General features: G+C 44.7%; 2 protein-coding genes across 5 annotated transcripts in view; one reads left to right on the forward strand and one right to left on the reverse strand.

Annotated features, from left to right (window-relative positions):
• Positions 1–1,142: 1,142 nt before the first annotated feature.
• On the reverse strand, positions 1,143–12,267 carry rnf2 (ring finger protein 2). 4 transcript variants are annotated; one of them, XM_063200797.1, is made up of 8 exons: positions 12,174–12,267; positions 11,847–11,901; positions 10,850–10,989; positions 9,872–10,032; positions 6,305–6,520; positions 5,017–5,295; positions 3,108–3,282; positions 1,143–2,362 (listed from the first exon to the last, which is right to left on the reverse strand). In XM_063200797.1, the coding sequence occupies exons 3-8, from the start codon at positions 10,934–10,936 to the stop codon at positions 2,261–2,263; spliced, it is 1,020 nt and encodes a 339-aa protein (XP_063056867.1). In that variant the 5' UTR covers positions 10,937–10,989; positions 11,847–11,901; positions 12,174–12,267; the 3' UTR covers positions 1,143–2,260. The 4 variants fall into 4 exon arrangements, with proteins under 4 accessions (XP_063056867.1, XP_063056866.1, XP_063056864.1 ...); XM_063200796.1 differs by having other exon boundaries at positions 3,108–3,300; positions 9,872–10,029; positions 12,174–12,263; XM_063200794.1 differs by having other exon boundaries at positions 3,108–3,300; positions 12,174–12,262.
• A 390-nt stretch (positions 12,268–12,657) lies between these two features.
• The window catches only part of niban1b (niban apoptosis regulator 1b), a 27,037-nt gene continuing 25,616 nt past the window's right edge, over positions 12,658–14,078 (forward strand). The window contains exon 1 of the mRNA XM_063200798.1: positions 12,658–12,773. Within this exon, the coding sequence (XP_063056868.1) occupies positions 12,719–12,773 (55 nt within the window). The 5' untranslated portion in view covers positions 12,658–12,718. The remainder of the gene's footprint in view (positions 12,774–14,078) is intronic.

Raw genomic sequence — 14,078 nt, forward strand, 5'->3', positions numbered from 1 at the left:
AACAGGATTGTATAATCGCTAAAGCTCAATTCTAATGTCATTTTCTAATTTGCAAACGGGATGGTAAATAAAGAATAGTCCCCCAAAAGTTGCTGTGGCTAACCTGGCAGTGGGGAAACGTTACGGTTTCCTTCACGGAGGTGGGGCGTCAGTGAAATGCAAGGCCAAAAGCACAGACCGAGGATGGGGGTCCGCATATTGGAATGCACCCTGTGGGCTCTTTCCATTATTCCAACTCGTATCTTCCCTTGTATTTCTGGCCAGAAGTCATTATCTCACAAAAGCGCAATTCATTTGCAATCAGGATGCTGAATGGGGAGATTGTTGTGGTTAGGCTGACAGCAGGGAAACTTTTTTTTTGTCCACCGAGGAGGGGCATCAGCAGAACCCAAGGGCACAAGCACAGGTCAAGGGCGGGAGTTAGGATAATAGACTATACCAGTGTTTCTCAAACTTTTTCAGACCGAGGACCACTTTGTCCACCAAAAAGTGTTCAGGGACCACGTGTCAACTCAATTGACATTTGAGGGGTGTTAATTTGACACAGCTAATTTCAATACAGATCACTTACTTTTTATTGACATTACAAGCCTGTATTATTGTGGTGAAAATAAGACTTTCAATGTGTTTAACTTTGTAATTGTGTTACAAATATAGCCTACTTCTAGCTCGTCTTGGAAAAGTAGAAATCCACTCGCGGACCACCTGAGCTCTGTCGCGGACCACCAGTGGTCCACGGACCACACTTTGAGAAACACTGGACTATACCCAATATGTCCTAATGTCCAATATCCTAACTTCCATCCTCAAACTGTGCTTGTGGCCTCAAGCTTCGCTGACGCCCTGCCTCCGTAGAGAAAACAATAAAGTTTCCCATCTGTCAGACTAACCACAACTTTTGGGGGACTATTTCCCCATTCAACATCCAGATTGCAAATGAGGAAATGACATTTGAATTGTGCGTTTGTGAGATATTGGAATAAACCTCTGTCGTCAATGAAGTCACAACAAGGCCACAAGCACAAGAGAGGACAGTGATTAGAATATTAGAATGAACTCCTAGTCTTTACCTAAACTGGTGGTTAATTCTCTTAAAACTAAAAGATCCTGGTCAACGGAAGTCTTGCTTAATGACACAGTCGTCACACATTGTTTTTTTTATTTTCCAAACAGATAATGTGGTATACATGTTTCCAAACAACAACTCATATTTATGCAAAGGATGTCAAACTAAAATAGTTCATGCTCTAAAAGAAGTCGTCTGCAATGGCATTTTTTATGAAACATCAAGATATATATATAAAAAACAGGTCCCTCCTCTGACAGAAACAACAACGGCTACGTATTCTACTTAAAATAGCAAACTGGAAAAGAAGAGGCTTTCTTTCTTTCTTTCATTTTAAGTGTTTGTGTGAATGGTCCGATATCTTTTAGAGCATTTCGGAGTTGTGTTGTGTGTTGCTCCTGTGTTACCCAGAGTTCTTGTCGCAGTAACCTTCCTCGACACCTCACCATTGGGAAGGAGAGTCCACTGCTTAGCCGTCAGCATAAGGCTATAAAACTGGAGCGTGTCACCGTCTGCTTCTTGCAAATTCATGTGCAGCGGACAGGACCAGTGTTCAAAATGGTGCACATTTACACCTCGGGGGGTTTAACTGGCTTCTATTTATCCTGAATGATGTGATCAGACAAGTTGCCACGGATGGTAACTACCAAGTCCCAAAATTATCAGGAACAAAACCGGGGGGGGGGAAACGAACAGAGGAGGAGGACAAAAATGAAAAGTTTACTGAGTGTGTTGGCCATCAGTGGAGTTTTTTTTATACAGTTTGTACTCTACTGTGGGCCGGGCAGATGATATTTTACACGATGAGACGACTCTACATGACGGCGTGTCGCGTTGCGCTGGCTTCTCTCCTTTGAAGCGTTCTTCCACGGAACACGCACCTGACGGGCGGGGGAGCAGACCACCCAACGACCGGAAAACAACTCCCAGGTCCCGCCCACCCCCATACAAAAAGACAATAGAAAAACAAAACAAAAACAAAAAAGTAAAACCAAAAGCAGCACAGTTACTGAGGGGCATCAAGACCCACACCGGGAAAAAGGGATAGAGAGAGAGAGAGAGAGAGAGAGAGAGAGAGAGAGAGAGAGAGATGGTGAGAGAAAGAGAGAGAGAGAGAGCGAGAGAGAGAGAGTAGGAGGTAACGGGGGAATCATCAGTCTTTTCTGGATGGAGCTGGCAGGGCAGGTCTTGGCCTTATTTGTGCTCCTTGGTGGGGGCGAAGTACAGCTCCATGGGCTTGTTCACCTTCCAGTACTTCTCACTCACCAGCTCCAGGGAGAAGGAGCCATTTAGGACCTGAGGCAGAAATGCATCAAACGGTGACACAAACAGTAACTTACCACAATTAATTGCACAGTGTCTGTCTGCGCAAATGTGCGTGCGCCTGTCTGTGTCCGTTTCTGCACCACAACAAAACCACCACATTTTTTGTTTCTGTGTGTGTGTGTGTGTGTGTGTGTGTGTGTGTGTGTGTGTGTGTGTGTGTGTGTGTGTGTGTGTGTGTGTGTGTGTGTGTGTGTGTGTGTGTGCGTGCGTGCGTGCGTGTGAGAGGTGAGGTAGGAGAATGCAGAGTATGATTGTTGATCAAAGGAGATGGGTCAAAGTGCAGGTGCATCTGAGGCTCAAAGACTGTAAAGTGGTTCCTGTTGGCTAGATGGTGTACCGCTTTACTTCCTTTCTTTCAGAAGGACTGTTAGCTCATTGTTCCTGTTGGCTGTGGGATGTAGATCGTGTACTGAATCATTTCCCTTCATATTAAATGAAGTCCTGTGTAGATTGGAAAGCTTAGCTCACTGTGAACTGCCTGTTGTTGGCTGTGGTGGTGTAGATGGTGAACTGTTGTTTCCTAAATAAGTAAACTACATGTCCTGTCTAAGGTTAGTACTTTCTGTAAACTGGTTCCTGTTGGCTGTCAAGACGTACTAGTACTAGATGGTGTACTGTGATGGATGTGTCCATTTAATAAATAACTAAGACTGCTATAAATTACTGTGAACTGGCTGCGTCCATTTAATAAATAAGTAAGACTGCTATAACTTACTGTGAACTGGCTGCTGTTGGCTGTGGAGATGTAGATGGTGTATTGCTTCTCGCTGGCCGCGTCCACGTTGATGGGGCTGGCCTCCCCGTTCTTGCGCATGTCCTCCAGTGCCAGCCGCACCGCCAGGTACTTGGACAGGTGGTCCACCGTGGCGTTACCTGACGTCTTGATGTACCTGGGCACGAATTCCACACTAACATTGAATTAGTGATAGGAAGTGCTCTCGGACGACTCAGTTAGACTCAATTTTTCCCCATTGGGGAACCATTTTGGAAACTACTTTGTTATGTCTATTGTGGTTCTATTCCTATCTTTATGCATCATATATAAACAAAAATATTCACCTTATATTTTCTTTTAAGGCTTTCAAGAATCACACAGCTGATATAACTCATCATGAGGTTATTTAAACCATTACAACGTTGACTTAGTACAACACATAACTAGAGGTGCTCCGATCACCATTTTTTGGCCCGATCACAGATACCGATCACCAAAAATCTTTATCTGCCGATTACCGATCATTGCCGATCACAAAAATGATTTCCTATTTTTTTAATAGCCTATTAATTATCCTTATTGAATACCATTTCTGCCCATAAACCAATAAATCTTAATTTGCACATGTCTATTAGGCTATTATTATTATTATTATTATTATTATTATTATTATTATTATCTTTCAGACTAGTGTTGGTAATATAGTCTACAGTATTAATCAATGTCTAAGTTATTGCATAGAATAACTAAACTATTTAAGATTGAGTTGAAACTGAAACATTACATCAAATAGTTTTCCACATGCGAGAAAAAAAACAACCTGTAGCTTTAAATGAGCAGCCTCGTTAGGAGAGCCCCTCCCCTCTCTGTCACCGTCCACAGCTGCAGTGCTCCACTACCGTTCTGAATCTCTCTCTCTCTCTCAAGTTTTAACCACATCTGTCGCTGTTTGGTGTTTCAGCGACTATCAAACTAATCGACTGACTGCCAATTACAACTTTGAAAACAATAATTGACATGTTTGTGCTGACAACGTGAAGTTGTCGCGTGCTGACCGAGGCAACTACACAGGTTATAACGTAAAATGGCTCACTGGCGAGTAGGCTACTCAATCGCAAATTACATTGTCAGGTAAACGGCGCATGGATCGGAAAATCAGATCATTGTTGATGCAGATATGGTTATGAATGGTGGAAATGAAGGGGGGAATGCCGAAAAGTTATAGACAAGCAAAGATGCCTTCTTTTGGTGCAGTTGCAGCTGTGCAGAGCCAGCGCCTACATGCAGCGCCAGGTGTAAAGGCAAAATGGTTGCGTGAGGAATTTAATATCTCTCGATCGGTTTTTTGATCGGCATGTTTTTCCGATCACCGATCAGGCTATTTTTGGCCATTATCGGCCGGTCATGATCGGCAGCCGAGCAATCGGAGCACCTCTACACATAACTATGACAGTTATGGATGTGCAGATTTGTGCACCCAGTCTGCAGGTCCTCGTGGTGTCAATGCAGCAATAGCACCAGCCCTAAAACATCTGGTTTGTGACGGCTCACCATTTTGACACTTCACAGGACATGTGCTGGGTGCCCATCCAGCCAGATCAACGTTTAACCTGGTCTGTGACGTCTCACCATTACAATGCTACAAAAAACTTGTACTGTCCCACTATTACAACAATGAACAAAACTGCATGTCTCACTAACTCAACATACCCAAAACTGCATGTCTCACTAACCCAACATACCCGAAACTGTAATGTCTCACTAACCCCACATACCCAAAACTGTACTGTAAACCCAACACTACACAAAACTGTTATGAGTCACTGTTGCAACAGTACCCAGGACTAAATGTCTTTAAAAGACATGTTCTGGGTGCCCGGCTAACCAGCTAGACGGACGAGCGCCTCACCTGGTCTGCGCGGAGTCCTCCTTCTCCATGAGCGTGGGGTGCGGGCGGAAGACCAGCTCGATCTCGCTGGCTCCGTCCAGGGCCATGTCGCCGGCGGCGGCGCCGTTCTCCGTGGCGTTGTCCATATCCAGGCCCGAGTCGTCCGACGTCTTGGTGCGCTTGATGCTGGGCCCCGCCTCCTGGTTGCTGTGCACCGACGCGTTGCTGCAGTGGGAGCTGTCGCCGTTGTCCTCCGCGCCGCTGCCGTTCTCAACCTGATGCTTCTTACCCCGCTGGAGCCTGCCGACGGGCAGACACACACGACACACACACACACACACACACACACACACACACACACACACACAGATTAGAGAGAGACACCGAAAGCTGTCCTCCACACCACTGCCGTTCTCAACCTGGAGCTTCATACCCTGTGTGAACACACCAAAAGCTACGAAGAGTCGCTAGACTGCCTTCATAGCTAGAGCGACACGAGCGATAAAAGTGGTAGAGCATGACCACGAGAAGCAGAATGCAAGCATTCCAGCATTCCAATTGGCTGCGGTGGCTGTCGCTGAAGTTTGACTACAAACTGTCGCTCAAATCGCCTCTTGATCGTTATTGTCTCTTCTGTCGCCAGCTCCTCCTAAACAAAGTCAATGACTTCCATCGCCAGTGTCGGTGTAGTTTCTTTTGGTGTGTTTGGAGTCTTATCTGGAGTCTTCATTGTGCATGTCCCAAACGTGGCTGGATTTAGAGCTTTGCTGCTGAACCTCTTGTTCACTTTCTCTTTACAAGTGGGTGTAAACAATATGAACACGCAAACACACACATAAATGCCCTCACCTAATTGCCCCAGATAGACTTCCTACCACGTGCACAGTACACACAGTATACACACACGTCTACATGCTATACACACAAGCCCTCACACGGTCACATAAAGGGGTAGTGGTTAGAGGTGGGAAAGTCATATGTGTGTCAGTGTGAGCGTCAGTGTCACCAAGCCTGTTCATGGCCTGGATCTATAGGCCCTCTTTGACGCTGTGGCTGAGCGCCTGCTGGTTGTGTGTCAGTGGCTACGTTTACATGACGTTTTTAATTCCGAATTAATTCAGAAATAAATAGTTCCTTCGAGTTTACTTCGATCTTTCATTTAATTCAAAATTGTGAGTGTTAACATGACGTTTTCAAAGCGGAATTAAGCTTTATTCAGAATTAAAGTGAGTTAATTCTGAACTAAATGTGTCATGTAAACAAGGCCATTGTGTGTGTGTGTGTGTGTGCGTGTGCGTGTGTGTCTGACCTGTTCATGGCCTGTATCTTGAGGCCCTCCTCGATGCTGTGGCTGAGGGCCTGCTGGTTGTTGTGCTTGCTGATGCGCGCCAGCACGCGCTCCTGGTGCGCCTCGTACTCGTCTCGGCTGGGGTAGATCTTGCTGATCAGCGCGTCGAAGTTGGGGTCCGGCCGCAGCGAGCGCTTTGACACTAGCTTCTTTCGGCACGTGGGGCACTCCTTGTTGCTGAATACGCACAGAGAGAGGAGTAGACACAGAGAAGGGTCAGGCAGAGAGACAGATCGGGTAGGCAGGCAGGTAAGCAGTCAGATAGGTCAGACATGCAGGTAGACAGAGATAGACAAACAGAAGGACACCAAGCTTCTTTCGGCACATGGGGCACTCCTTGTTCCTGCACACACAGACAGGCAGACATGGTGAGTCAGACAGTCGGTCAGTCAGTTCAGAGGGTTCAGGGGTCAAAGGGTTGAAGTGTTGTAGGGTTCCAGGAGGTGAAGGAATGTGTCACCACTAGGGGCTAAATATACCCATGAAAGACCAGGAACAGTGTCAGCTACGGTGGCAGATGTAAAGGTGGGGTGGGGGGTGTTCTTTAACCCATTGATGCTGGATGTTGCATTGCGCAACATTGACCCTGGCGCCTGGAGCTGCTTGACGCAACATTCAGGCTCATGAGATTTCAGATTTTTCATTTAAAATGTTGGTATGTTAAAGCTGAATGAACATGTTCTAATTGAAGAGGAGGGCCTTGACTTTTAAATAAAATTCATTTCTTGTTTTTATGCATTTCAGATGCTAAGATATTTAGGTTTTTATAGGCTGACAGTACCTTTTTCCAAAAAATGCCTTAGGCATTGAGCACCCATTCCCGCAGGTGCTTCAGGCATCAATGGGTTAAACAGCAACTGCTGTATGGAATTACACCGGCTTCTCACTCATAACAAAAAGCTCATTTAAAGTGCAAATGCACTTCTGAAGATGATGGGCTCTGAAGACTGAGATGCTTTCAATTGTACTGACAGCTATAGATTTTTTTTATATCATCACATGAAATCGCAAGCCTCAGACTGCAAGTGTAAGTGTGTGATTCTCGACCTATAACCACCTCCACCCTTCCCCTGCAGTCTGCAAAGTACAATGGATTGAAGATTCAAGACTGCTACTGTCATAATCTAGTTTCATGTGCAACGAAACCAAAAAGCCAAAGTTGACAAATGACAAAGGTGAGGAGCAATAAATAGCAACTCATCCTGCACAGTGATAAATCAGCCTTGTAAGACAGGGGTCAATGGCATTTTTTTTTCTAGCAGATGTCACGGTGGTGCAATGACAGCTAATGACACTATTGTATTGACTAAATGGGTTTTTCTTTTGCTTTTACCGGATTTCATAAGAAGGATATTGTGTTATGTACAGTGCCCTCCATAATTATTGGCACCCCTGGTTGAGATGTGTTAAAAGCCTTAAAATAAATTCAGTGTTTATTGCAGAAGAATACTGTCACACTGAAAATTGTAGGAAAATGTAGCCTTCAACTCAAATGAATTGTAAGAAAATAAAAAAATCCCTGACTAAAAAATAATTATTTTTCATTAAATCACCTGTTCCACAATTATTGGCACCCTTAACAATTTCCAGGAAATAAATATAATTGAAGCATTTCTGTCATTTCTACAGTAGTTTACAAAGTTTACCAGAGTATATAGAAACATTTAATTAGTAATTTATCACTTCCTGTTTCCCTGGGGTATGAATATGACGTGACACCGAGGGCATTTCTCTTATCCACTCTTAAACAAGGGAAAGACAAAGGAACACAGCATACAAGTGAGGCAGATGTGCGTCGACCTTCACAGGTCAGGCAGAGGCTACAAGAAGATTGCCACTCAACTGCAGCTGCCCATATCCACTGTGAGAGGAATAATTAAGAAGTTCAAAACAACTGGAACAGTGGTAAACAAGCCTGGACGAGGACCCAAGTTTATTTTGCCACCACGCACAGTGAGGAGGATGGTAAGAGAAATCAAAAGATCTCCAAAGCTCACTGTTACAGAATTACAACAAATGGTAGCATCCTGGGGTCACAAAGTCTCCAAATCAACCATCAGGCGCTGTCTACATGCCAACAAGCTGTTTGGGAGGCATGCACGGAGAAAACCTTTCCTCACTCACAATCATAAACGCAAGCGTCTGGAGTTCGCCAAGCGGTATTGGGGCTTCAACTGGGACCGTGTGCTTTGGTCAGATGAGACCAAGATTGAGCTTTTTGGCAACAAACACTCTAAGTGGGTCTGGCGTACCACGAAAGATGCGCATGCTGAAAAGCACCTCATACCCACTGTGAAGTATGGGGGTGGGTCAGTGATGCTGTGGGGCTGTTTCGCTTCCAAAGGCCCTGGGAACCTTGTTAGGGTGCATGGCATCATGAATGCTTTGAAATACCAGGACATTTTAAATCAAAATCTGTTGCCCTCTGCCCGAAAGCTGAAGCTGGGTCGTCACTGGGTCTTTCAGCAAGACAATGACCCTAAACATATGGCCAAATCTACACAGAAATGGTTCACCAGACACAAAATCAAGCTCCTCCCATGGCCATCTCAGTCCCCTGACCTCAACCCCATTGAGAACCTGTGGGGTGAGCTGAAGAGGAGAGTACAGAGGAGAGGACCCAGGTCTCTGGATGATTTAGAGAGATTCTGCAAAGAGGAATGGCTGAAGATCCCTCTTTCTGTCTTTTCCCATGTTGTGAAACATTGTAGGAGAAGATTAGGAGCGGTTTTGTTGGCAAAAGGGGGTTGTACAAAATATTAACACCAGGGGTGCTAATAATTGTGACACACATTATTTGATGTCAAATAATTATTTCTTTATGTGGGATTTTTTCCCCACTGAATAAATGCACTTGTATTGAAGGTTGGATTTTTCTCTTTTTTTCCATTAAGGTCCCATATTATTTAGAAAAAAAATAAAATAATTGGAAGCTAAAAAACACATCTCAACCAGGGGTGCCAATAATTATGGAGGGCACTGTATGTTTTTTTTCAGGACCCTCTCGAAAACGAGATTTTTTATCTCAAGAGGCTATCCTCTAATAAAGAAATTTGATATTCATTGCTTGTATATTAATTAATTTGTGGGCATTAGCTGTGGTTTTACCACCTGACGTTTGTTACTAAAAAAAACAAAAAAAAACCACCATTGACCCACATACAAAGCCATTAACCTGTGAGTCTCCCTTGCCAATAGTCTGAACAAGATAAACACTCACCCAGTGCATATATTGGTGATGACGCAGTGTTGTGAGTTAAAGGTCTAACAGCTCAGCTCTACCGCATCTTTATGAGGCTTTGGGAGGGAGGCTTATTCACTTGTCTACCGCCAAACTCTACTAGCGGGTATTTGTTACACACACAAGGCGGAAGTCTTAGCTCATGAGATACATAAGGTCTAACTGAAACTAGTTCCACCCGTCCTGTTCTTTTACTAGTGACCTCTTGCCTCAGTGTCGCCTAGCCTCCGTGGAGAAAACAACAATTTTCCTTCTGTCAAGTGTTGGACCCATATACACCAACTCACCCGGAGCGTAGTGCGGTGATGATGCAGTCTGCGCAGAAGCGGTGCAGGCACTCCTTGGTGGTCATGGTGTTCTTCAGCATGTCCAGGCAGATGGGGCACATGAGCTCGCTGTGGAGGCTGCGCGGGGACACGGCGATCTCCAGGCCATCTGTGATGGCCTCCTGCACAGGCAGAACACAGCACAGCTTATCATCCGACACAACAAGCAAGCAAGGCAATTAATGAGCAGGCTACATCTGTGATGGAATCCTGCACAGGCAGAACACAGAAAAGCTCATCATCCGACACAACACACGCACTTGGAGCTAGTTTACGAACACTACAGAACGCTATCCAATTTTTTTTAACCCTTTTCTAAATGTTAAAGCAATGTTTGTTGAATTCATATTTTGATCCTACCACATACAGATATTTAATCCGAGGGAGCATAGCAAGTCTGTGAAGAAGACTTTGAGGTTCATTCTATTGAGTCTGCCTACCGATATATTACCAGAGATTCTTTAAGTATAGAGATATGCCAACATAATAGGTTTCTATGGGCACCTAACATGACCAGGTTCCGGTCTGCCTAAAGGGGCGTGTCATAATGCTCCTAGCATTGAATAGAACAGTCCTCAGGTCTGCCTAGGTCTGCCTAAAGGGGGATGTCCCCCCCAATAATAGAACCAGGAAACAATGGGCCAATGGAACCTCTCTCTCTCTACTCTCTCTGATATTACTGCTGCATTACTGACGTGTGCGTATGTCAATATTTGTAAACTATGAGTGACTGCAGTGAACAGGGCTCTAAATTAATATCAGCCAACCGGCAAAATGCTGGTGAAATTTCACTTTGGCTGGTAGAAAAGACCAACTCGCTAGCCACTTTGACCCATTCGTGAGTGTGTGTTTGGCAAGTAAAATTAACATATAGTAGCACTTTTGGCTGGTGTGAATGCACAGCTTTCCCCTCCGCTCTGTTGTATTAGTGTTTATCACCTGTGGGGTCCTCTGCAGCTCATACAGACTGAGCTCCCAGGTCTTGCTGAGGGGCAGGACCCCGTTGGTCTGCACGGTCTGAGTCATCCTCCGCTGCTGGGAAGAAGAGAGGGGCGGCTGACACTTGATACCAGGGCCACCTGAAAGAGAAATACACAGGCAGACAAATGAGTAAACAAAGACTGAAATACATGACTTGATTAATTGAACAATAGACATTTCAGAGAATTCGGCTCAAGTTACTGTTACTGACTTGCATGCCTGACATCATGGAACACACATGAGATTATTGGGGGGTCTAGCCATCCATCTTACTGAATGAAAGATTTGTTAAAAAAGGTGCCAGTATGGTTTTTTTTTCGTTTTTTTTCCTTCACAGACTTACAGACGCCAATACAAACCATAGACGCTGCCCATCCCATCGTAGCCTACTCGGAAGCATGAGCCGTCATTACAGATCACTAAAAGTTATGCACTAGATGTGTCCTGAACACTTGTCTTGCGAAGGGCTGGATGCATGATGACAACCGATAACACATAGGCTATGGACCTATTAACACGACCAGGTTTACCTAAGCAGCAGTGAATGCCACAACCAACAAAACTGACAGTCTTTCAATGTAATGGAAAAACAATCACAACAAGCTTACATTTATTCATCACATGTAGACTACTAGACAGCTCGCCGCCTTAACCAAATGGGAACATGAGCTTCAGTCAATGCAAGTATCATTGGTAAATGTTTACGGACAATGCGCATCATCACCTTTCTCAGCTGACACGTCAGCTCGTACTGTAACGGACCTCTCCAGATAATTAGAGTATGAAAAACAGGCTTTGCCTAGTTGGGGTATTTGTCGATACTTCACCGTCCTCTTTGTGTTAGCTTGTCATGTTAGCTCAATTCCGACCACCCAGTACTATGACAGAGACTATAAACACTTGAAGTTCACAAATAACTGATATGTGTTCATTGGTGTGTGTTTCCATTACTTACCACAAAGTCTTCAGGAAGTACAAATCGAGAGGTGCTCTTCGTTTTAGTGTCTGCGCTGTCAGGAAAATAAAGCACAACATTTCCATTAGCTAACTAGCTACTTCCTAGCTTACTTGCTATGAAAACGTCGTAGGACCTTTAGGTTAGCTACCAGATACATTCTTGAGGAAGCAAAGAAGGTACAATGGTTTTCAACCTGTGTAAAAACAACAATAAGCAAAACAATACCTCGAATTGATCCTTGACTTTTCATGTACCAATACAACTAACCATTGGCTATGCAAAATATTGCATTGCAATCGCAATTCTTTATCTTTTAGTACTTACATTTTTTGTTGTGGTGCTACAATTCCAGTCCAGCGCGTTCTACCACTCTCAATATGGCGGAGAAAAAATCTCGAACTGGAATATGGGAAATGTAGGATGTGTATGGACTGCACAGAAGGATTAAAACTGTCTAAAAACACGAACTCGGGATCAGAATGGAGACTTTTCAACTAATATATTAGTATGTGATAAGATATATGTATAGATCTATATAAATAGCTCCCATTTTGACTGTGGCAGTGTAGGGTAGAATAGATATAGTAGCCTGTAGGCTATCAAGCTGCATGAAATGGAAATTGAAGAATTTATTTGATTAAATGTATCAGGCTAATTTACTTATTTAATTTCGTACGAACAGTATGGTGTTTGCTGGGGCTGAACGCGATGAGGTTGATGTAGGATGTGTGATACTTCTCTCCCCCTCTTCCTACTATGGTGACTGCAGCACGCCCATCATTTCATGACAGCCTAGCCACCAAAAAGAGGCGCACCAGAGTTCAGAGAAGACAGTTGCGAGAAGGGCTAAAGTCAGTTTACCCTTGACCATGGGTGGATCAGCCTCCAGCCAGCTAGATGAGACAACGTCCAGTCACATCAGAGGTAGGCTTACTATTTTGCACAATAGTTTTCTTTTTTATAATGAGCGAAAGTGTTTCGTGCCGCAGTGTCAGGCAGATGCAGAACGCTTTCAGTGCAGGCTATCCAACTGCCCGGAGTTACACGAGTCAGGAGGAATAATCAAAGAAATCAACGAAGGGCAAGATGGGCAACTGTCCATCACCTTAATGCGTCTTAAATGGACCCGGTAACAGATCTCTAGCTGTCATCGTTGGTCTTCAAATGTTATCTTCAGAGTCCCTGTTTGGTAGAATGAGGTTGGTGGCTGAGTAAGGATTAGTTTGTTTTTGGGAAGTTTCAATGAAGTTAGGCTACATAGGCCTATTTTTTTCACTCAGTCAATGACCAACACAGTGGTAAGCCTAGCAATTTTTCAATAGCCTATATTTGCTGTCAGCTGAACAGATCTTGCTTGGGTAACAGGTGAACTGAACAGAATAGAAATATTTGGCTGGAAATGGTGCCCCAAATTAATCAGAGGCGTTGTGCATAGATAGACCACCGTCACAGTCAGACACAGTGCGCCTTTCACAGGTATTCTCATCAGAGAGTGCAAATCCAGGTGAAGCAGATCAGCTTCACAATCCAGTAGAAGGGTTGAAGGCATGAACTACTGGAGCACTGCTGTGTGTGGAGCTGGAGGAGATCTCTCCAAGCTGACTGAGCCAGGGCTGGACTGAGACAAAAAAAAAACGGACCTGGCATTTTTGGCGTAGCCGAGACCTGCACAGGGCCTGGCCCTGTTTTCAATTGGCACATTTATTGTCTGTATTTAAGTTGGACCAACAGGCCACCATCATCTAAATGGTTGTCCGGCCTCTAAGGGAAAAATACAAAAAGAAGAAAAAGAAAGAGAAGAAACCAAACAGACAAAAACAACAACCCCCGAAGACTGTCGGCTACACCGGGAAAATGTCCTGTTTGCCAGACAACCAGTCCAGCCCTGGACCGAGCTGAGCTGTGGAGCTGCCTGCTTACATCATGGAGACGGGCTCTGGGGAGGAGGTGGAGTGTTGGGCCCTCCCCGTGACATCACACTGCTCCTGCGCTCCAAAGAGGGGTGTGTGAGGGGGTATGAAGGGAAGCGGATGGCTACAGAAAATGTTTGGGCCAGCCAGCAGAAGCAGCAGCACGCCCATGCAGGCAAACACTCACAATCACACACCCATGCAAAAAAAAAAGTCAGCAGCAGCAGCTTCGGGTTTGCCACTGACTCAGAGCTGGGCAGTGACTGGAGAGAGTGCGTCTGCTTTTGGATGTTGTTTTATGTTGCACCATATGGGCGCC

Source organism: Engraulis encrasicolus, chromosome 6 (genome assembly GCF_034702125.1).
Source record: "Engraulis encrasicolus isolate BLACKSEA-1 chromosome 6, IST_EnEncr_1.0, whole genome shotgun sequence".
Lineage (NCBI taxonomy): Eukaryota > Metazoa > Chordata > Actinopteri > Clupeiformes > Engraulidae > Engraulis > Engraulis encrasicolus.